General features: G+C 43.7%; 1 protein-coding gene across 1 annotated transcript in view; it reads left to right on the top strand.

Moving 5' to 3' along the window:
- Positions 1 to 22,807, top strand: part of LOC144697673 (uncharacterized) — a 74,086-nt gene that overhangs the window by 40,774 nt on the left and 10,505 nt on the right. Inside the window, exons 3-5 of the mRNA XM_078569693.1 lie at positions 2,338 to 2,690; positions 6,997 to 7,297; positions 8,482 to 8,658. Of these exons, the coding sequence (XP_078425819.1) occupies positions 2,338 to 2,690; positions 6,997 to 7,297; positions 8,482 to 8,658 (831 nt within the window). The remainder of the gene's footprint in view (positions 1 to 2,337; positions 2,691 to 6,996; positions 7,298 to 8,481; positions 8,659 to 22,807) is intronic.

Genomic DNA, 22,807 nt, shown 5'->3' with positions numbered 1-22,807 from the left:
GATTTCAACTTCCCCAATATTAACTGGGATAGACAAAGTGTGAAAGGCTTAGAGGGGGCTGAATTCTTAAAATGTATCCAGGAGAGCTTTTTAACCCAACACATAGGAAGTTCTACAAGAGAGGCAGTGGTGCGAAGCCGAGCAGGCGGTAGAAGTGTCGATGGGGGAGAATTTTGGCAATAGTGACCATAACTCAGTAAGATTTAAGGTAGTTATGGAAAAGGCCAAAGATGGTCCAGAAATAAAGGTTCCGAATTGGGTGAAGGTCGATTTTAATATGATAAGACAGGATCTGGACAAAGTGGACTGGGAGCAGCTACTTGAAGGAAAATCTACGTTTGAGCAGTGGGAGTCATTCAAAAAGGAAATAGAGAGATTGCAGGGCTGAAAATAAACCAAATTTCATAGGGAACAACAGTTCATACTGCATGAGAAAAGGGTGCTGATTGATTGGCCAGTCAGTTCTGATTGATCATTGCTATGGAGAATGTACCAGGGAGCATTAATCATGTGCTTTTGTTTAATTCAACAAAAGGTGCCCTGCCTGGACTTGTTTCTTATGCCTGCAGAGGACGGGCCCCTGTGTATGAATATATGTAGCTTCTAGCAAGGGTAAGTGAGACACATTACGAGCCCGACTGATAATCTTTGAAATTTGATGTTCTTGTGTCTGTCCTGATGAGTACAAGATTAAATGTTTTGACAGAATGTTTCTTTTTTTTTACAATACTCAAGTGCATTAAAGGGTGAAAGTGTGATAGACAGAGGGAGAGGTGTAGGGAGAGAATCTCAGAGCTTGGGGACAAGGGAACTGAAGGCACGGTCACTAATGGTGGAGTGATTAAAATAGGGAATGTACAAGGCCAGAATTAGAGCAGTGTAAATATCTCAGAGGTTTGTGGGGCTGGAGGAGATTACAGAGATAGGCAGAGAGGAGGTCATGGAGGGATTTGGAAACAAGGATGAGAATTTAAAACTCAATTTGCTGCTTGACCGGGAGCCAAGGCAGGTGAGGAAGCAGAGGGGTGTTAGGGGAACATTGCAAGTGAAGACATGGACAGAAGACTTTTGGATGGTAACCAGCCAAGAGTGTGTTGGAATAGTCGAGTCTGGAGGTAAAAACGGCAGCGATGAGGGTTTCAGCAGCAGATGCACTGAGACAAAGTGAGGTCGGGTGATGTTACGGAGGTGGAAACAGTAGACCTTAGTGATGACACAGATACAGATATGAGGTCAGAAACTCATCTCGAGATCAATTTTAATGCCAATGTTGTGGCTTAATCTCAGACTGTTCCCAGGGAGAGGGATGGAGTTGGTATCTGGAGATTGGAGCAGGGACCGAAAACAGTATCTTCAGTCTTCTCAGTGTTTAATTGGAGTTAATTAGTCATCAGGAAGAGAAGCAGGAACCAGAATAGACCATGAGACTGATCCCAGGTTTAACTTAGTTAGAGAGGGAGAGAAGGAAGGAAGGAAACCCTGGGAGGTTTGGAGAAACCACCTTCACAATCACTCACTAAATCACCACGCAGTAAGTTTTGGGCACAAGGTTAATGTCTGCTATTCTGTATGGTCGGTTAGCGGGTTTCAGATTAATGTTTTGTCACGAGTAATGACTGAAGTGAATGATGAAACATATTGTTATCTCCAGTTGTACAAATTTGGTTGAGCAGATAGAGAAAAAATTGTGCAAATCTCTATTTGGATTTCAGCACACGGGAGGAGGGAGAGTGTGTGGGACGGGGATTTGCAGCTTTGGGGAAACGAGAGAGGAAAAAATGTTCCAGAGAAACAAGAATTGTCTGTTCTATATTTCTATCCTGTTCTTACAGTGATGACTTTTGTAAACTCCTTTTACAGAGAATTAGAAGGGGAGGATTTGCGGACGGGAAACTCAAACCAAACATCACATCAAGATTTGACACTGTCACTCGATTCAACAGGAACTGAACATCATCGATCTTTAAATGTGGAAGGAGAAATGTTTGTCTGTTCTGCCTGTGGGAAAAGATTTCAAACATCAGTGAGACTGGAAAAGCACCGAGACACACACACACCCGAGTGAGAGTGTTCCAGTGAACTGACTGTGGAAAGAGCTTTAACCAGTTACACAGCCTGAAATAACATCACACCATTCATAGCAGGGGGAAATTGTACACGTGTTCTATGTGTGGACAAGGATTCAACTGATCATCAAACCTGGAGAGACACAGGGACGCCCGCACCATGGAGAAACCATGGAAATGTGAGGAATGTGGGAAGGGATTCAATTACCCATCCTGGCTTGAAAACCACCAACGCACCCACACAGGGGAGAGACCGTTTATCTGCTCCAAGTGTGGGAAGGGATTTATTTGGTCATCCAGCCTGCTGGCACATCAGAGAGTTCATACTGGAGAGAGGCCATTCACCTGCTCCGAGTGTGGGAAGGGATTCACTCAGTTATCCAATCTCCTGAAACACCAGCGAGTTCACACTGGGGAAAAGCCATTCACCTGCTCCAAGTGTGGGAAGGGATTCACTCAGTTATCCAACCTCCTGAAACACCAGCGAGTTCACACTGGGGAGAGGCCGTTCACCTGCTTTGAGTGTGGGAAGGGTTTCACTCAGTCATCTGACCTGCTAACGCACCAGCGAATTCACACTGGGGAGAGGCCGTTCAGCTGTACTTCTTGTGGAAAGAGATTCAGGTCTTCATTCAGCCTCATTGTACACCAGCGACTTCACACTGGAGAGCGGCAATTCACCTGCTCCAAGTGTGGGAAGGAATTCACTCAGTCATCCAACTTGCTGAGACACCAGCGAGTTCACAAGTGACTGCAGAAGTCAGACTCTGCTGTTATCGCTGCTGTGTCTGGAATTCGCTGCCAGAGGAGGTGGTGGAAGCAGGTACAATAGTGGTGTTTAAGAGGCAGCTTGACAAATACATGAATAGGATGGGAATAGAGGGATACGGACCCCAGAAGTGCAAAATGTTTTAGTTGACGGGCAATATGATCAGCGCAGGCTTGGAGGGCCGAAGGGCCTGTTCCTGTGCTGTACTTTTCTTTGTTCTTTGTTAATCACATCCAGGATTGAACCATGTTCATTCTGACAGTTGGGGTTTGTTTCTGCTGATGTTAATAATCCCTGTAACTGGGCTGGAGTTTAATATTCTGGATCTATAGCTGGTTGTGTCCTCGGGGCTGCTGTGTCCCTTTAAGAACTGCTGTCTCTGAACCTTCCCCATAATTCAGCAACTCTCATTAGAAATTAGTTTACCACAAGAGGGGGAGACAATGCAATAGTGATATTGTTACTAGACTAGTAATTCAGAGATAAAAACAGAAAATGCTGGAAAATCTCAGCTGGTCTGACATCATCTGTGGAGTGAGAAACAAAGTTAATGCTTTGAGTCTGTATGACCCTTCTTCAGAGCTAAAGAGAAGTAGAAATGTGACAAAATGTATACTGTTTTAAGGTGCTGGTTGCCGGGGGTGGAGCAGGTGAAGCTGGATCGAGGGCCAGTGATAGGTGGGGCTAAGGAGAGATTGACAAAGATGTCATGGTCAAAATGAAAGACGATGTAAAAGGGAATAAAACATGAATAAATGAAAAAATAAAATGAAATGTTTTAAATGGGTGAAAAAGGGAGGAGGATAGAGGAGAGAGTACATGCCATGAAGTTGTTGAACTCAATATTAAGTCCAGAAGGCTGGAAAGTGCCTAATCGGAAAATGAGGTGCTGTTCCTCCAGTTTGCGTTGAGTTTCAATGGAACATTGCAGCAGGCCAAGGACGGACATGTGGGCATGAGAGCAGGGTGGTGTGTTGAATTGGCAAGCGACAGGAAGGTCTGTATCATGATGGCGGACAGACCGAAGGTGTTCCTCAAAGCAGTCACCCAGTCTGCATTTGGTCTCTCCAATGTAGAGGAAACCGAATTGGGAGCAGCGAATGCAGTAGACTAAATTGAGGGAAGTGTAAGTGAAGTGCTGCTTCTCCGGAGAGGAGTATTTGGCCCCTTGGACAGTGAGAAAGGAGGTGGTAAAGGGGCTGGTGTTGCACCTTTCATGATTGCATGGGAAAGTGCCTTGGAAAGGGGATGAGGTGTTAGGGGTGATGGAGGCATTGACCAGGGTGTCCCAGAGTAGTCCCTATGGAATGCTGATGGGGGTGGTGAGGGGAAGATGTGTTTGGTGGTGGCATCATGCTGGAGTTGGCAGAAATGGCGGAGGATGATCCTTTGAATGTGGAGGCTGGTGGGGTGATAAGTGAGGACAAGGGGGACCCTATCATGGTTCCTTCCTCAGTGACTGTCTCCGTCTCTGACTTACCCCATGTGGATTCAACTAAAGTTCCATCCCTCATGTTTTGAATCCACCCAGGAAGACAGGTATCTCCGGGACATAGAATGCTCCTCGCACTGCTGTTCTCACCTCACCCTGAGATCTACACTCAGTGCCATGCGCCGCCGTATGGACACACTCGATCTCTCCCTCCAGCAGCACTGACTCATCCGATCTCAAAGCTCTCCTTATCGCCAGTTTCATTTATTTATCACTCCCAGAACCATGATAGGGTTGCTCTTCCCCTCACTTTTCACCCCACCAGCCTCCGCTTTTAAAGGATCATAGTGATTCATAGTGATGTTCAAAAGAACACAAGAAATTGGAGGAGGGATAGACCATTGATTGATAGACCAATGATTGAACCTGCTCCACCATTGAATGAGCTTCCAGCTCCACTCTACTTTCACCCTACCCCCATATCCATTGATTCCCTGAGTGTCCAAGTATTTATGGCTTTCCACCTTGAATGCTCTTTTGATGGAGAACGATGGATTCAATTCAAGTTTTAATCTGGCAAATGCACAAACAAGGTGCACATGAATTGAAAATTCACTTCATCACTGCTTGATAATCATGTTAACTGAACTTTCCACTGGCCCTGAGCTAAAATCTGGTCATTCTCTGACTGTTGAAAAATAAGAGATCACCTCTTTAAAATGGAGAAGAGGTGAATTTTTTTCTCTCAGAGGATCGTGATTCTTTGGAACTCTCTTCCTGAAAGCGTGGTGGAAGCAGAATCTTTGAATATTTTTAAGGCAGAGGTGGATAGATTCTTGATGAGCAAGGGGGTGATAGGTTATTGGCGGGAGGAGGGATGCAGATTTGAGGTGACTGTCAGATCAGCCATGATCTTATTAAAAGGTAGAACAGGCTCAAGGGGGCATATACCCCTACTCCTTGCTCCTACTCCTTGTTCGTACGTTCATATATTTGTCTTTTACTAACAAAAACTGAGTTTAAAAGTTCTATTTATGGGAAGAAAAATTTTGTTCGCACCGCCGACTGAGACTCCAGGGAGTTCACACCGAACTGTAGAGGATTGTTCTGCTATTTACACCCAGGACAGAACTATAGCAGAGGACCCATGCACTTTGTTTGTTATATCAATCGATAAATAATGTTATATCTTGACTCTGGCATCCAGTCGTCATCGGATCACAAACCATAATTTGCTGTGCAAAAGAAAAGGGCTTTCAATGGCGGCGGGACGACCCAGCATTCAAAGGGGAGAAGAATGTGCCCTATCCTCAAAACAACAGCTCCCTGCACATGCGCATTACGGTCTGTTTCATGAGCATGCGCAATGCTGGTCTGTGACTGAAGCTGCTCAGAGCGCGGGGAGAGAATGTCAAGTGGAGCAAAGTAACAGAGTTAGTGGGTGTGTGAGGAGGAATGGAGCCAGCGGAGTGGACAGGGAGGCTTCATAAAGACACAGTGCAGGCCGCAGACCCCAAATAACAAGGTACCGGGCTTGTGTTTGCAGAAAACGGGCCGAAAAATCCTTGATTTCTCCCTTCGCCGGGCCCGGGGTAACGGCCGCCATCTTTATAGGGACAATTATGCAGTAAGGCGCATGCGCGGCCATCCTGGTCCAGGTAGCAGGAGGAGAGAATATTGTGACTTTTTATCCTGGACTGACAGGGATGGATTTTGGAAACTCCTGTTACAGCGGGTTAGAAGGGGAGAATTTACACACAGCAAACTCAAACCAAGGGAAATGTTTTTCGCTTCTCAGTTTCTAATCTTGGACTTACAGTAGTGGATTTTAAATTCCTTTTACAGCAGGGCTGTAGAACTGAACCCAGCCAGAGCAGAGAGGGATAGAAAACTGGGAGAGGAAAGAAATGGTGGAGATTGCATGATGGGTCTGGATTTCTCATCATAGGAAGGAGAGTGAGTGTGGGACTGTGATTTACAGCTTGGGGTGGGGGGGGTGAGACGAGAGGAAGAAATATTCCCTAGCAAGCGGAATTGTCAATTATTAATTTCCATGCTGGACTGACAGTGATGACTTTTGTTAACTCCTTTTACAGGGCCTTAGGAGGGAAGGATTTTCAGATGCCAAACATCATCAAATATTAAGATTTGTAGATTGGATTCGCAAACCAAACATCACATCAACATCTGATTGAGTCACTCGATTCATCAGGAACTGAATATAATCGACCTTTGAATTTGGAAGGAGAAATGTTTGACTGTTCTTTCTGTGGGAAAAAATTTCAAACATCAGTGTGACTGGAAAAGCACTGAGACACGCACACCCGAGTGAGAGTGTTCCAGTGAACTCACTGCGGAAAGAGCTTTAACCAGTTAAAATCATCGCACCATTCACAGTGGGGAGAAACTGTACACGTGTTGAGTGTGTGGATGAGAAAATGTGAGAATGGTGTGAAGCTATTCAGTTATCCATCCCAGCTGGAAATTCATTGACACACTCACATTGGGGCCAGCACCATGGTGAAACCGTGGAAATGTGGGGACTGTGGGAAAGGATTCAATTATCCATCTCTGCTGAGAAGCCATCGACGTATTCAAACTGGAGAGAAGCCATTTACCTGCTCCGTGTGTGGCAAGGGATTTACTCAGTCATCCACTCTGCTGACACATCAGTGAGGTCACACTGGGGAGAGGCCCTTCAGTTGAACTTACTGTGGTAAGAGGTTCAGGTCTTCATCCCACCTGAGTGGACACCAGCGATTTCACACTGGGGAGAGGCCATTCACCTGCTCCGTGTGTGGAAAGGGATTCACTGTGTCCTCCAACCTGCTAAAACACCAGCAAATTCACACTGAGGAGAGGCCGTTCAGCTGCAATTCCTGCGGAAAGAGGTTCAGGCATTCCTCTGACCTCACTGCACACCAGCGAGTTCACACTGGGGAGAAACCATTCACCTGCTCTGTGTGTGCAAAGGGATTCACTCAGTCAGCCAGCCTTCAGTCACACCAGCGAATTCACACTGGGGAGAAGCCATTCACCTGCTCTGTGTGTGCGAAGGGATTCACTCAGTCAGCCAGCCTTAAGTCACACCAACAAGTTCACTCTGGAGAGAAGCCATTCAGCTGCACTTCCTGTGGAAAGAGGTTCAGGTCTTTATCTAATCTTAAAGTACACAAGCGAGTTCACACTGGAGAGAGGCCATTCACCTGCACTGTGTGTGGGAAGGGATTCACTCAGTCAGCCAACCTGCTGTCACACCAGCGAATTCACAAGTGATTGCAGGGATTGGATTTTGCTATTTCTGCTGCTGTTAGTCACATCCAGGACTGATAGTCAGATAGTATTAGCTTTGATTCTGCTGATATTAACACCCCTATAACTGGCTGGAGTTTAATTTTCTGGATCTGTCACTGATTATCTGAGCTGCAGTGTCCCTTTTTAAAAGCACCATCTGTGAACTTTCCTCTTAATTTCAGAACTCTCAACAGGAACTCGATTACAATAAAATTATGAATTTTTACTTCAATCCTAAATTAATCTTTGGAGCAAAGTCTACAATTCAGTGTCTGACAGGTTCCATTGATTAACATCTCCAATTAGAGAGTACTGATTAATCCTTGCTGACAATTCTTACTGACTTGTACATTCCACACAGAGACACCTCCATGATGAAATTAATTTATCAAGGAACATAAAACAGTAAAATATTTTACAGGCACATCAGTAAAAGCTTCATCAGTCAACACTGATATTGCTGAATCTTGGAAGTCGCTGAGTTCAATCATTTCTGACACAGCAGCAACAGCATTTGGGAAAGGTGGAACCCACAACAAAGACTGGCTTGAGACCTACTCAGCAGAGATGAATCTGTCATTGAAGCAAAAAGCAAAGCCTACCTGATTACAACATAAACCCAACAGCTAGAACACTGTGTAACTTGCAAGTAGCTGAGACAGTCGTGTAAAAAACAGGGAGAGACTGTGTAAATAAACACTGGTTCAGCCCAGATCATGAAATCCAAACTGCCTGTGACAATGGAAATCTACGTGCTGTGTATGATGGGATCAGGAGGGCGCTTGGTCCGACCATCACCAAATGGATGTTGAAGTTCTCACCCACAGAAGAAAACAGATGTCCCACTGGGTTGAAACTGCTGTGAGCTGTACTCCTGTGAGAAGGACATCTCCCAGTCTCTGTTTGACTCTCTCTTGCAGCTTCCTGTCATGGTTGAATTGGATGAGGAACCCTCACCACTTGAGCTCGAAAAGGCCATTGATTGTTTAGCAAGCAGAAAGACACCCGGCAAGGATGGAATTCCAGCTGAACTGCTCAAGCCCAGAAAGTCCCATCTACTGTCACACCTTCATGACCTCCTCCTTCTCTATTGGAAGGTAGGATCCATTCGACAGGACACGTGTGTGATTGAAGAATGATCACAATATACAAAAAGAAAGGTGACAAAGGAGATTGCAACAACTACAGGGACATCTCACATCTCACTCCTCAGCATCACAGGGACGTCCTTCACTAGGGTCAGGCTTAAAAGACTCCATCTACTTGCAGACCGAGTGTATCCAGAAGCACAGTGCGGTTTCTTGTGCTGGCAGATCTACAGTGGACATGATCTTCTCCATACGCCAGCTACAAGAGAAATGTACAATTGGGATTGAATCTAAAATGCTGCCAGCTTCTGTGCTGAGAAAAGTGAAAGGTTATAATTACTGAGTGAAAGTAAACCTTTAAGTATGAATCACAATGAACTTGTACAATTGTAAAAGGCATCGAAAAGTTGGATTCCCTAAAGATAAGCTTCAGCCTTGAGGTTCTGTTCCGGAGCTCACAAGCTGTGGGAAACTCCACCCTCTTTAACTCTTTTCAGTCTCAGAAGGTTGAAGCTCCTTTTGCCTGTGAAAGTGAACTTTCAGTTTTACTTTTCTTCATTATTATTACAGTCATTTGGAAAGGTGCCTGAAGAAAGAAGAAAATAACATTTTGGAAAAGCTGAGAAAAATATCAAGAGAATTGGAAAAACAAAGATTGAAATGGGGTTTGGTTCATCCTTGATCTGAAAATGAAGTTACATAAAGTTGACACAAGTGTGCACATTTGAGAATGTTTCTTCAGCCCCTTTGCTAACAAGCTGAGAAGTTAACCCTTTCCACTGACAGCCTGGTGACAACTTAAACAAAAGGCTTTGCTTTTTAGAGATTTGACTTCATCCCATTTGTTATCATTCAAGACAAAGTGTCTGAGAATGGGAGAAATGGGAGTGATCTACAATCTGATTGCAAGTACATGTACTTCTGTCTCTGATCTACAAACACCCTAATATGAGAGTATTAAATAGGACAGTAAAGTTCCTCGAGTGCTCCTGAATGAGATTGAATGGTAATTCATGGAATGACATATTTAGAATAAAAGATAGAGAAAATCACACCACCAATTGGGAAATGGAATAATTCACTTGGGTATAATTCAATAGAATAGTTCAAATTGATATACATGTACATTCTAGTGAAAGTTAGGGAAGTGTAGATGAGACCAGTAAACAGATTTCTCTTGGTGATGTTTGTGTCCTTGCCTCTGTATTTAAAAGAAACTGAATTTGATAGTCTGGCCACTATCCAAGGCATCAGAACCAGGCAGGGGTAGATCAGCAAAGACAGATGCCCCATTGATATTTTGATAAGATCACCTGAAAGACCAAGAGCAACTTGCATAGGTTCGCACATGCAGCTTGGTATTGGCATACAGCGTGTGTGCAGATGTGATATCTTACATGTGGTGTAATTAACATGTGGAAATGCATGGTGACCCTGCACTGAAGAACAGGTCCCAGGCATGCTAAGCTACTTGACAACAGAACATGAAGTGATTATTGTGGAAAATTGAATGAGACATTTTAAATCATCAAGACATTAACACACACTCTATAGTGAAACTAACTATAAAACAATCAGCATTGAATTAAACACACTCGTATCTATCAGAGGGAGTAAAGTTTAAGTGAAGAGGGAAATAGAATCTGGATTTACAAAATATCCACAAGGTGGAGGCGGGTGTACAGAGAGATGGAGAATCTTTAAAGTCTGTGCATGAACTTTTGTTTGAACCAGATGTATTTACAACAAGTCTATAATTTAGAATTGTGTGAGATGATCGGCAGGTGGGGAGGATGAATCTCAGTCGATAGTTATCACATTTTAGTCGAAAAGTTTTGACATTTATTCTTGGTGGCAGCTCAATGGTTTGTGTTGCTGATTCTGATCATTCTAGTAGCTTTAGTATGTTATCTACGGTTTGTCATCAAGAAATTAGGAAAACAAGCTCAGAGCTTAGAAATAGTGAGGTTAGTCAGAAATCAGGTGTGAGAAGTCAATAAGGATTTTCCCTTTTCAAGGTGGGGAGATCTGTAAGAAATCATTGTCTAATAGCCTTATAAAACCTTCAGAAATGCATTGAATATTATAGGAATAGGTCTCTATCTTTTGCTTAGGAAGAATGAGGGGAGATGGGAGAGAAACTGGAGAAAGCTGTGGGTTCAGGGCTCAGACAAGAGGAAACTTTAGAGACAGTTTGTCCCGGTGGGATAGTGGAAGGGAGGGAAGCAGCAGAGGCAGATGATCGGATTGTCCCAATCTTAGTGACAAAGAAGCTCCATGAACTCCTCACACTTATTGTTGGAGGTGAGGGTGGAGGAGACAGGGGAGAGGGAGAGCCCTTCCAAAGGAACTAACTTGTGTTAGAGATATTAAAAAGACTTGACACACGGTGAGTTGAACACAAAGCTGATTTATTTGACTTTTATTTAACTGGGCTGTAGTTTATTAACATCAGCAGAAACAGCCCCAAATGAACATGGTTTGTCCTGGATGGAATTTCACAACAACATCCAATCACTGTAGTTACTTGTGAACCCGCTGGTGTCTCAGCAGGTGGGATAACTGAGTGAATCTCTTCCCACACTCAGAGCAGGTGAATGGTCTCTCCCCAGTGTGAACTCGCTGGTGTGTCAGCAGGTGGGATATCAGAGTGAATTTCTTCCCACATTCTGAGCAGGTGAATGGCCTCTCCCCAGTGTGATTGCGCTGGTGTTCAGTGAGATGGGATGACCACCTGAACCCAGTCCCGCACTGAGAGCACCTGAACAGTCTCTCATCAGTGTGAACACGTTGATGGGACATCAGATTCCCAGAACTTATGTAGCACTTCCCACAGTCTGGACATTTAAAAGGTCTCTCCTCAGTGTGAACTCGCTGGTGTGTCAGCAGGTTGGATGAATCCGTAAATCCCTTCCCACACTCAGAGCAGGCGAAAGGTCTCTCCCCAGTGTGAACTCGCTTGTGAGTCAACAGGTGGGACAACCGAGTGAATCCCTTCCAACACTCGGAGCAGGAGAATGGCCTCTCTCCAGTGTGACTGCGCCGATGAATTTCCAGCAGGGAAGGGTAATTGAATCCCTTCCCACAGTCCCCACATTTCCACGGTTTCTCCCCGTTGTGACTGTATTTATGTTTTGACAGGTCAGATGATCGGCTGAAGCCTCGTCCACACACAGAACACGTGTACGGTTTCTCCCCACGGAGAATGGTGTTTTTTCCTTCCATGTTCAAAATCCAATGATATTCAGGTTACAATAGAATGGCCGACTCCATCAAATTCTGAAGTGATGTTTGGTTTCAGTTTCCTGACTATAAATCCTCCCCTTCTAATACCCTGTGAAATTGATTTAAAACAGAAAAAAGGGAGTGAGAGAGAACCCACAAAAACACAAAGGCAGGTTGTGAAATTGAGCTGAATGAATCTGGGAATTTGTGGGGCCAGCACGAGGAAAAAGTGACCATGAAAACTGCTGGATTGTCATCAAAACCCAACTGGTTCACTAATGTCCTTCAGGAGAGGTAACCTGCCACCCAGTCTGGGCCTACACAAGACTCTGGCCCACAAGGGAGGAGAGGGAGAGAGGTGGGAGGGGCAGGGGGTGAAGGGATACCTACAACACAACAAAAACTTTGACAAAGTTTCCAGAAACATCAACCTCCACCCCCTGGAAGGACCAGGGTAGATATATGTGACACACCATCACCACCAAGTTCCCCTGCAAGTCACACACCGTCCTGACTTGTCTGACATCCAGTACTAAATGAGCAGAAAGTTCCTCCATTTAATTACTGGGAAGACTGAAGCCATTGTCTTCAGTCCCAGCTAAAACCTTCACTCCCTAGACACCGACTCCATCCCTCTCCCTGGGAACTGACTGAGACTGAACTAGACTGTTCATAGGAGTAGGCCATTCAGCCCATCAAACCTGCTCCACCGTTCAATCCGATCAATGTCTTTTTCTCCACATTGTCCCCAAATCCCTTTATGTAATTGTTAAGCCTGTCATCCATTCCTTTGTTCCCTCTAGACTCAACACCTGGCCGGCCTCCCACATTCAGCACCCCTGTAATCCAGAACTCTGCTTACTCGCACCAAGCCTTGTTAACCCATCACCCCTGAACTCACTGACTTACAAAGGCTCTGGGTTAAGGAGAACCTAGATTTTAAATTTCTCATCCTTAGTTTAAACTTGTGCAAGGTCTTTCCTTCCCTATCTCTGTAATCTCCTCCAGGCTCACAATCCTCCAAGGTATCTACACTTCTCTAATTCCGACCTCATCAGCATTCCTGATTTTAACTGCTCCACCTTTGGTGTCTCCCCCTTCAGCTGCCAAGGCCACAAGCTCTGGAATTTCCCCCCTAAACCTCTCCACTTCTCTTTCCTCCTTTAAGATACTCCTTAAAACCTACCTCTTTTAGTAGACCTTTGTTCATCTGCCCTGATATCTCTTCATGTGGCTTGGTGTCAGATATTGCTTTCTAACACTCCTATGAAACATCTTAGAGCGTTCTATCACACAACAGAATTAATTAATTAATGTTTCAGGGTGGGCAGTATGTGATGGTCAATATAAGCTCAGAACGGAAGAGAAATTGACTGAAGCACAGGATAAACAATTCCTGACTCTGAAAGATACTGTGGGAAGATAAAGCTGGGAAGCCAGCAGCACATGCTGAGGGAGTGGGCAGCAGTGGAAACCTCATTTAGACAGAGTTGGCAGAAGTTACAGTAGAATACTAAACATAGTTAAAACACACCCGGTAGTAGAGGCAGGATAAGTTAGACAATGGCAGAGAGGTGATCAGGAAGGGCACAGGTAAAACAGAGCAATAGGTGGACATGGATTCAGATCTACAGTAAAGGAGTCACACCAGCCCCAGAGCCATTGAAATCTCTCAGATAACAGAGCACAACACTAAAGGTCTCAATTGTAGATGAATATTCAAAAGTATTAACCACTGAAACTATTTCACTCATTCCAACTTTTAACTCTCCTGCTGGAGCCTGCAACGGGAAAGATATCAGAAGCACTGGAGTCAGAGAAAAATTTCCCAGTTGAGGAAATACCCGGGGAGCGGGATGATGTTACCGTGTCATTGTCGATGTGTGATGATGTCACACACATCTGGGTCTGTGCAAACCAGTGATCACCACACAATATGAAGGATGTGAGGGTCCTTGAGGGAGTGCAGAGTAGATTTGCCAGAATAGTTTTAGGGGTGGGGGATTTTAATTGTTAGGTTAGGTTCGAGAAACTGGGGTTTTCCCCCTTGGTGTAAAGGAGATTGAGGGGAGATTTGATAGAAGTGTACAAGATTATGAAAGGTATGTATGGGGTAGTTAAATAAAATCTTTTCCCATTAGCTGATCATGAAAGGATTAAGGGATAGAGATTTAAGATTTTAGGCAAGATCCACAAGCAGGATGTGAGGAAGAGATTTTTTACCCGGTGACTGGTAGTGACCTGGAACTCAATGCTTACATTCAAAGGCTGGTGATATTAAGGTGCTGAGGAATCAAGTGACTTTCAGATGTTGATGTGTTGTTTGGTTTGAGTTTCTCGTTTCCCTCCTCTTCTAACATCCTGTAAATAGAGTTCACATGATCCATCACTGTCAGTCCAGGACAGAAATTCTGAAAGGATTCTCTTGGTTTGAGTTTGCTGTGTGTAAATCCTCCCCTTCTAATCCCCTGTAAAAGGAGTTTCCAAAATCCATCCCTGTCAGTCCAGGATAGAAATTCACAACATTGTCTCCTCCTGCTACCTGAACCAGGATGACCGCGCATGCGCCCTGCTGCACATTGCCCCCTATAAAGATGGCGGCCGTTACCCCGGGCCTGGCGAAGGGAGAAATCCAGACTTTTTCGGCCCATTTTCTGCAAACACAAGACCGGAACCTTGTTATTTAGGGTCTGCGGCTTGCACTGTATCTTCATGAAGCCTCCCTGCCCACTCCGCTGGTTCCATTCCTCCTCACACACCCACTAACTCTGTTAGTTTGCTCCACTCGACATTCTCTCCCCTACTCTGAGCAGTTTCAGTCACAGACCAGCACTGCGCATGCTCATGAAGCAGACGCAATGCGCATGCTCTAAACACACACACACACACACACACACACATACACCGCAATGCGCATGTGTAAGAGCTGCTTTAATGCGGATAGGGCACATTCTGCCCCGCAGCGAATGCTGGGTGACCATCCCGTCATTCAAAGGTGATAATGTGCAACAATAACATATGCCCTGTAAGCAGAATACGATGCCAAGGGGGAAAGATATAAAATTCTTGAATCAATCGATGCAGTGACCAAATTGGTCTGGTCTCCACCATAATTCTCTCCTGGATATAATGAACAGCAGAACAAAGCCCGACAGCTAGACCTCAACTCAGTGGAGTCCCAGCAGTTGGGGTGAGCTGGGGCCTTTTTTACGCTCCCAAACATGGAACATTAAATGCCTCTTGCTAGTAGCAATGCCCTGACTGTGGATCAAACTCTTTGAACGTTTCAAGTTGGAGTGTTAACATGTGGGCAAACTGAATAAAGCCCTTTGCACTCATGAAGTATCTGTATGGCCTCACACCAGTGAGACTGTGTTTCTGCGTTGATAAAAGAGATGATGAGTGAATCCCTTTCCATTTCCAGCTGGTGAATGGTCTGTTTACAGTTTGAGTTTACCTATATGTTTTCAGCTCAGAGATGGATCTCGAAATCTATTGGTAATAGGTTCTTCCATAACAACAAGGAGCAGGAGGAGGCCATCCGGCCCCTCAAGCCTGCTCCGCCATTAAATAAGACCATGGCTGATCTGAAAGTAACCCGAAATCTGTATCGTGCCTACCCCCGATAATCTATCACCCTCTTGCTTACCAAGAATATATCCAGCTCCGTTTTAAAAATATTCAAAGACTTTGCTTCCACAATCTTTTCAGGAAGGGAGTTCCAAAGCCTCACGGCCCTCTGAGAGAGAAAAAAAAACTTTGCTTCAGCTCCATTTTAAATCGGTGACCCTTTATTTTTAAACAGCAATCCCTAGTTCTAAATTCTCCCACAAGAGGCAACATCCTCTCCACATTAATCCTGTCAAGTCCCCTCAGGATCTTATATGTTTCACTAAGGAGTTAAAGCAAGGCAAAATACTGCAGATGCTGGCTATCTCAAATAAAAACAGAAAATACTGGAATTCTCAGCAAATCTGGTAGCGTCTGTGGAGAGATAAACATACTTTTCATTTCAGGACTGTAACCTTTCATCAGAACTGCACTGCATCCGAACTGTTAATTTTGCCTCTCAATCCAAATATGCTGCCAGGTGTAGTCAGGGAACTGAAGAAGAAAAAGAAAATCCCTTTGAGGAATGGAATCAGAGGAAAATGAAGGATGAAATGCCCGACTGACCAGAGACGGTCAAGGCATCTTTCCCTTCTTTAAGACGTTGGAACATTGACTCTGATGTTATCAGTGAAATTAACTGATCTGAGACATTGAAAGGATTCTCGTTACTGCACATCAGGAATTCAAACCTAATATCACCTTCGGGACAATCAGAATTTGGTAACACACAATACACGGGAAGGCTTTAAGGGAGACGGCACCGGTTGTAGGAGAGCTGGTTCCCGGTGACATGGATGTGTCAGCAGTGGGTGGGATCAGACTGTTTCCATGTATCCACAATGAGTGCCCCACCCTTTATTTTGAAAGAATAAAACAGATAGAGAGTGATAGTCATCTGGGTAGCGGCAACCTGAAGATTTGACTCACCTTCACCCTGGTTGGGATACCTTGTAGGCTGATCTTTCATAAGTCTCTGTGGCGCAATTGGTCAACGTGTTTGCCTGTTTATCGAAAGGTTGGTGATTCAAGACCATCCAGAGGCGAAGTTGTTACTGTTTTCCCTCCATCTGTATTCATTATCACACAGTTCCGCATTGTCACCGGGTACTTGGGCTGCAAAATAATATCCCCAAAATGGTACCAGATCTACTGTTATCCAGTGAACTCCCACACAAAAAGCAAACACACAAACACATATAATGAGAAAAGATTTGAATCTACTAAATGCCTTCATCGAATACATTAGAAATCTAGGAAATTATTGGATTCAAAGAAAGCCATCAATTAATCTCTCTTCCTCAGCTCCACAGTGAGTGAGACAGGGAAAAGCAGAAAAGCAACCCGGGCCAAACCTCCCCATACACCGAGCACAGGCTCAGGGAAACGCAGGTAGATTATATCCCGATTACTAAACCTCCGAGTAGCATTTACAGAATACCCGAGTGAGAGAGTCACAAATAAAATCACACCAACTTTCTAAAGCTTTTCACTGTATTTGTTCTCAAGTGTAAGATTTGCAGCTGAGGCAATGCTTCAACCCTCACTCCACTGATTCCGGTGGGGCTGTTAAATGTTTCCAAGAAATCGTTTTAACAACTTCACAAGATCAATAAATCTTGATTCCCTGATTGGGAACGTCGAAGAGCGTTCAATCCTAACCACTAGACCACCATACAAGCTGTCCAACGCACTTTCGGTTTGGCTTATCTACAGCTTTTGCCCTTTTTTCCATTTCAGTTGAGGTTTAGGTTCAGCAAAAAACGACTTCTTCAGCCAATGAAAACAACGGTTGCTGTGAGCTGGAACATGAAATTGACAGTGAGGAGAAATAGTCCCACAAGCTGCTCATGTGCAACTTTCAATTTCCAAAACCCTCCAACCTAAATGCTGTTGGTCCAATGAAAGTACCGAATCATAGCCACTGTGCCACGAGGGAAACTACCAATAAGGCTTGAAATTTGACTTATGGAGGCTGCTGTTGACATGTTATTTTTTCATCTCAGATCTTTTCCACCAGAGACAACTTGCTCCGACCAAATGGTCTGTTTAGGTTGAACACAGGTGACTTCTTCACCAATGAGAAGAACTATTGCTGTTAGCTGGAACATGAAATCGATACTTTCCTCCTTTAAGACAGTTCTTAAAGTCTCCCCCTTTGACCAAGCTTTTAATTATCTGACCGGATATGTGGCTCGGTGTCACACTTTGTTATATAATGATCTTGGGGAACGCCTTGTGAAGTTTCATTACGTTAAACGTGCTTTATAAATATAAATTGTTGTAAGGCACACATAGAAAGGCCCAATCTCTTCTTTTACCTTTTACGCTGCTGCTTCTCTCTGCAACTTTTGACCATGAAGTTGCACAACTAATGTAAATAAAATTTGTGATTTTAAAAACGCTTTCACCCCTCAGGGAACTGAACCACATTGATAATCACAGAGGCATACACACAGAGATATGCATCGATAGTGACAGAGGCCTAAGGGGAGACAGGGGCGCAGAAAGCAAGGATGTCACTAACTTGGCACAGTTTTTGTTGAATGGAAATCAGAAAATACGTGTGTATTTGGATGGGTTTTCTTCTATTGAAATTAAAATTAATTTGGTTAAAATCACAAAAGGTAAAAACCTTAGTCAGCAGGATGTTTATATTTACAACAAAGGTAAATGATTGCTCTTCCACTCACACTTAAATAAACACGCTTGGTCAATGCTCTTGCCAGGTTTTAAACTGCTGCACTATCACATGTGAAGTGTCTATGACCCCCACTCGCCTCTATAAACCCTGCGCTGTAAAGATCCCAATGGAGCTGTCTGGAATGTTAAACGGTGACGTCATGCAGCAGCACTTTGGGTCTTTGTTTTGAAGAAATGGAATTCGGCTGTTCTCATTAGGAATGCTGGAGACAGACTGATCAACAATGTCATCATCAAATGGAACAGCGCAGTAAGAGGACCTTCCACCCATCGTGTCTATGTCAGTTTTGTACAAAGAGCTTTCAAATTAATCTCAATTTCCTTCTCTTTCTTCTTAACCCTGTTTTTTTTCGCTTTCAAGCCATTGTCCAATTCCCATTTGGAAATTCAGAGTTAAGAAAATCAATATTGAAAGCTTCAGCTGGTTCCTCACCTGAGCAAATACGTCAGGGTTGGTTTTCCGGGCACTGACGTTTGCAGTGCTTTATTTTGGTCGGAAGAACAAGGCAGTATAATTTTCAGGGTGATTTGGAATCAATCGGGCCGAATGTCCTCTTCCTCTGCTGTAGCCATCCCAAGATTTTATATGAACAACATTAATACTCGTTGAAGGCTCATTGCTGTGGCCGAGTGGTTAAGGTTGGATTCGAAACCCATTGGGAATCTTCCCACGTAGGTTTAAATCCTGCCGACTGCACTGTTTCCTTTTCTTCCCTTTCGGTGTCTCCAGAATAAATTACTGATCAAATGAAGTCAAAAATCTTCCAAACTCTCCCGTGTGTTTTTCCTGCCTGACTTCCATGTTCCTTCATTCCCGTACATCTGCTATCATTCACCAAATCTCAAAATGAGCACCATTGGATTTGTATTGCACAGTGACTCGCTTTCCTGTTTCCAAGATAAATAGTTATCCTGTATGACATTCCATTCCCAGATCTAAATTATTTTAAACCAGTTAAACTATCTGTTTAAGCATGTGATCAAACCGGACCTTTGGATATCTGTAACAATCATTTATCCCTTTTCTATGAAGAGGGACAATCTGAAACAATTATTTAACCCTGAGTTCTGATAAAGAGTCATACGGACTCGAAACGTTAACTGTGTTCCTCTCCGCAGATGCTGCCAGACCTGCTGAGTTTTTCCAGGTATGTTTGTTTTTATCCCTGTTCTGTAACAGACTCGGTTGGCAGGTTAAAGAGGAAACGTATTGAGAATGTCGATATAAACTCAGAAAGAATAAGGACATGCTGAATCAGAATAAACGTATTTTATAAATTCAATATGAAATCAATTGTGTAAATAAGTAATAATTATAACAAAACCAGTATCAGGAACCTAAGTCCAACTCATTATGTCATGGGGTCAGAGAAATTATTTTAATTAAGGCAAACTGTGCATGGATTCTGCAGAAACTGCTTCTTTGAAAGTGAATTGGACAACTACCTGAAGTGGATAAACATCATGTTTATGAAAAGAGAGAAGTAAATTGAGACTAATTGGTTCCTCTTCACAACAGAAGCTGGCACAGGTCTGTTTAGTGGTTAGGATTCAGTGCTCTTACCGTCGCGCCCCCGGGTTTGGATAGATATGATGGGATGATCGAATGATTTTCCAACATGTTGTGCCATTTGATGCTGACATTGTTAATCAGTCTGTCCCCAGCATTCCTAATGAGAACAGCCGAATTCCATTTCTTCAAAACAAAGACCCAAAGTGCTACTGCAGGACTGCATTGTAATCAGGGGTATTGGGTACTGTCTCCTGCTGTGTTTCTGTGGTGTAGTGGTTATCACATTCGCCTTGCACAATAATAGGTGCCCTGGTTGGAATCCGGGGCAGAAACATTTTCAAGTAGTTGAATTGTTCCTGTTTACTTTGGAACATTAACTGAACGCAGTATCCTACAACCACGTTATGTTCTCTCTTCATCATTTCACAGAATAAACACTCAGCAAAGCAAACGTACTTTTAAACTGGCAGCAGGTGAGTGCGGGCCCGGATATTGCTGCTTTTCCCTGTCTCTCACTGGAGAGCTGAGGAAGCGAGAATAATTAATGGGTTTATCTGAATCTAATAACTTGATAGATTTGGAATGTACAATGGTACATGGTTGATCATTTGTTAAATTATATTTGAAATTGATCCTCAGAAAACAATCATTACTGTTGGAAATCATTGGGTAACAGGAGAGGTTGCAATTTCTTTTCTTTCTTTTGTCGCTTAAGGACCCAATGTCACCCTGAACTGTGACAATGAATGTTGTTTGTGTTTTACATAAACGTGTCATTTTGTGGGAGAAACGTGCCTCTGGTGAAAGAGGCCTGAAATGAAAGTAGAAGATACAGGCATCAGGCTAGGTTGTAACCCTGGTGGTCTAGTGGTCAGGAATCAGCGCATTCACCACCATGGCCTGGGTTCGATTCCCAGTCAGGGAATGGTAATTTACTGCCCTCGTGCAAATTGCTAAAATTTAGCTGATTAAAACCTCAAAACGCATAAAAGCTCTGCCAGAATCAGTGGAGTATGGCATCGGTGCCAGAAATATCATCCGTCAAGACCAAATACAGAGGTGAAGATATGGAATAAGGAAAGGGTTGTGTTAGGTTGCATAGCACCAACTGTCGGGATGATGGTGCAAGGCAAAATATAGAGATAATAGCGGAGCTTTTACTGTTTACAGCAGCACAAATATCTCCCAGATCTGGTTCCAACTCTCGTGTTAAAGTGGAAGAAAACTTCTCGCTGAATCTTCCACTTTTTTGCTGCACCTCCTTCCAAACATTGCAAACTCCTCCTGCATCTTCCATCCTGATATTTTTATTTGTGACATTTTGATACGAAACTGCACAACTAATGTGAATAAAGTATGTGATGGGAAAAATGTGTTCAACCCCTCGGGGAACTGAACCACATTGACATAGACAGAGGAACACACACAAACACATACACCAAGAGTGACAGAGGGCAAAGGAGAGGCAAACACCCCGAAAACAAGGATGTCACCAACTTGGCCAATTATTGTTCAATTTCATATTGCAAATTTAGTGAATGCTTGCAAACGAACAGAAATAAGAAACGCAGAAATGATTGAATGGTTTTTATTTCATTTAACTGATAATTAATTCTGAAGGCAGTTTGCTAAAGTTAGGAATTGCCGATGATGCTTTCATTAGTCTCTGTGGCACAACTGGTCAGCACGTTCGGCTGTTAACTGAAAGGGGGACATTCATTGTGGATACATGGAAACAGTCTGATCCTACCCACTGCAGACACATCCATGTCACCGGGAACCAGCTCTCCTACACACAGTGCCGTCTCCCTTTGAGCGTTTCAGTGTCTTGTCTGTTACCAAGTATTCTGATTGTCCTGAAGCCGATATTAGGTTTGAATTCCTGATGTGGAGTAACGAGAATCCTTTCAATGTCTCAGGTCAGTTAATTTCACTGATAACACTAGAGTCAATGTTCCAGCATCTTAAAGAAGGGAAAGGTGCCTTGTTCAGTTGGACAGTTCACCATTCATTCTCCTCGGATTCGATTCCTGAAAAGGGACTTCCTTTTTCTTCTTGAGTTCCCTGACCACATCTGGCAGCATCTTTCGATTGAGAGCCATAATTAATAGTTCAGATGCAGCACAGTCCTGATGAAATGTTGCAGACCTGAAATAAAAACAATGTTTCTCTCTCCACAGACGCTATCAGATCTTCTGAAAATTCCAGCATTTTCTGTTTCATTTCCTATAGCCGGCATCTGCAGTATTTTTATTTTCTTTAAATGATTTGTGTTAAGAATGTGGAATCCATGACCAGTAGACTCCAAGATACATGTCTGAGCTGAAACTGTATAGGTAAACTCACAATGTTAACATATTGTTCACCAGCTGGAAATGGAAAGGGATTCACCCTATAAACTCATTTACTGAGACGGCAACACAGTCTCAGTGGTGAGAGACCATTCAGATACTTCATGCATGTGAAAGGATTTATTCAGTTAGCCCACCAGTTAACACACCAGCTTTAAAGGTTCAAAGGATTTGATTCACAATTGAAGCATTGCTACTGGCAAGACACGGTTTCAATATTCCATGTATATTGAAGAAATATCATCAGTTCACCCCATGTGCTGAGACTTTAGTGAGGCCAAGTCTAACTGTAAGAGTTTGTTCTGTTGTTACTAGTTACATCCAGGAGAGAATTGTTGTGGATGTCAGTGCAATTTGGTCGCTGCATCAGTTCACTCAACAATTTTATATGTTGGCCCTATGGCCCCATCGTATTCTGATCAGAGGACAGAGATTTTGATTCTATATATCGACGTTCAATGGCGGAGAGGCCACCCAGCATTCGCTGCGGCTTAGAATGTGCCCTATCCTCACTAGAGCTCGCTACGGATGCGCTCATCGACTAGTCTTTGGAGCATGCGCATTACGATCTGTTTCACGAGCATGCGCAATGCTGGCCTGTGACTGCAGCTGCTCAGAGCGGGTATGAGATTGTCGAGTGGAGAAAACTAACAGAGTTAGTGGGTGTGTGAGGAGGAATGGAGCCAGCGGACTGGGTAGGGAGGCTTCATAAAGATACAGTGCAGGCCGCAGACCCCAAATAACAAGGTACCGGTCT

This window comes from Cetorhinus maximus, chromosome 23 (genome assembly GCF_964194155.1).
Source record: "Cetorhinus maximus chromosome 23, sCetMax3.hap1.1, whole genome shotgun sequence".
NCBI classification, from domain to species: domain Eukaryota; kingdom Metazoa; phylum Chordata; class Chondrichthyes; order Lamniformes; family Cetorhinidae; genus Cetorhinus; species Cetorhinus maximus.
Note: the sequence above shows the minus strand (reverse complement) of the source record. Positions and strands in the feature narration are given on the sequence as shown.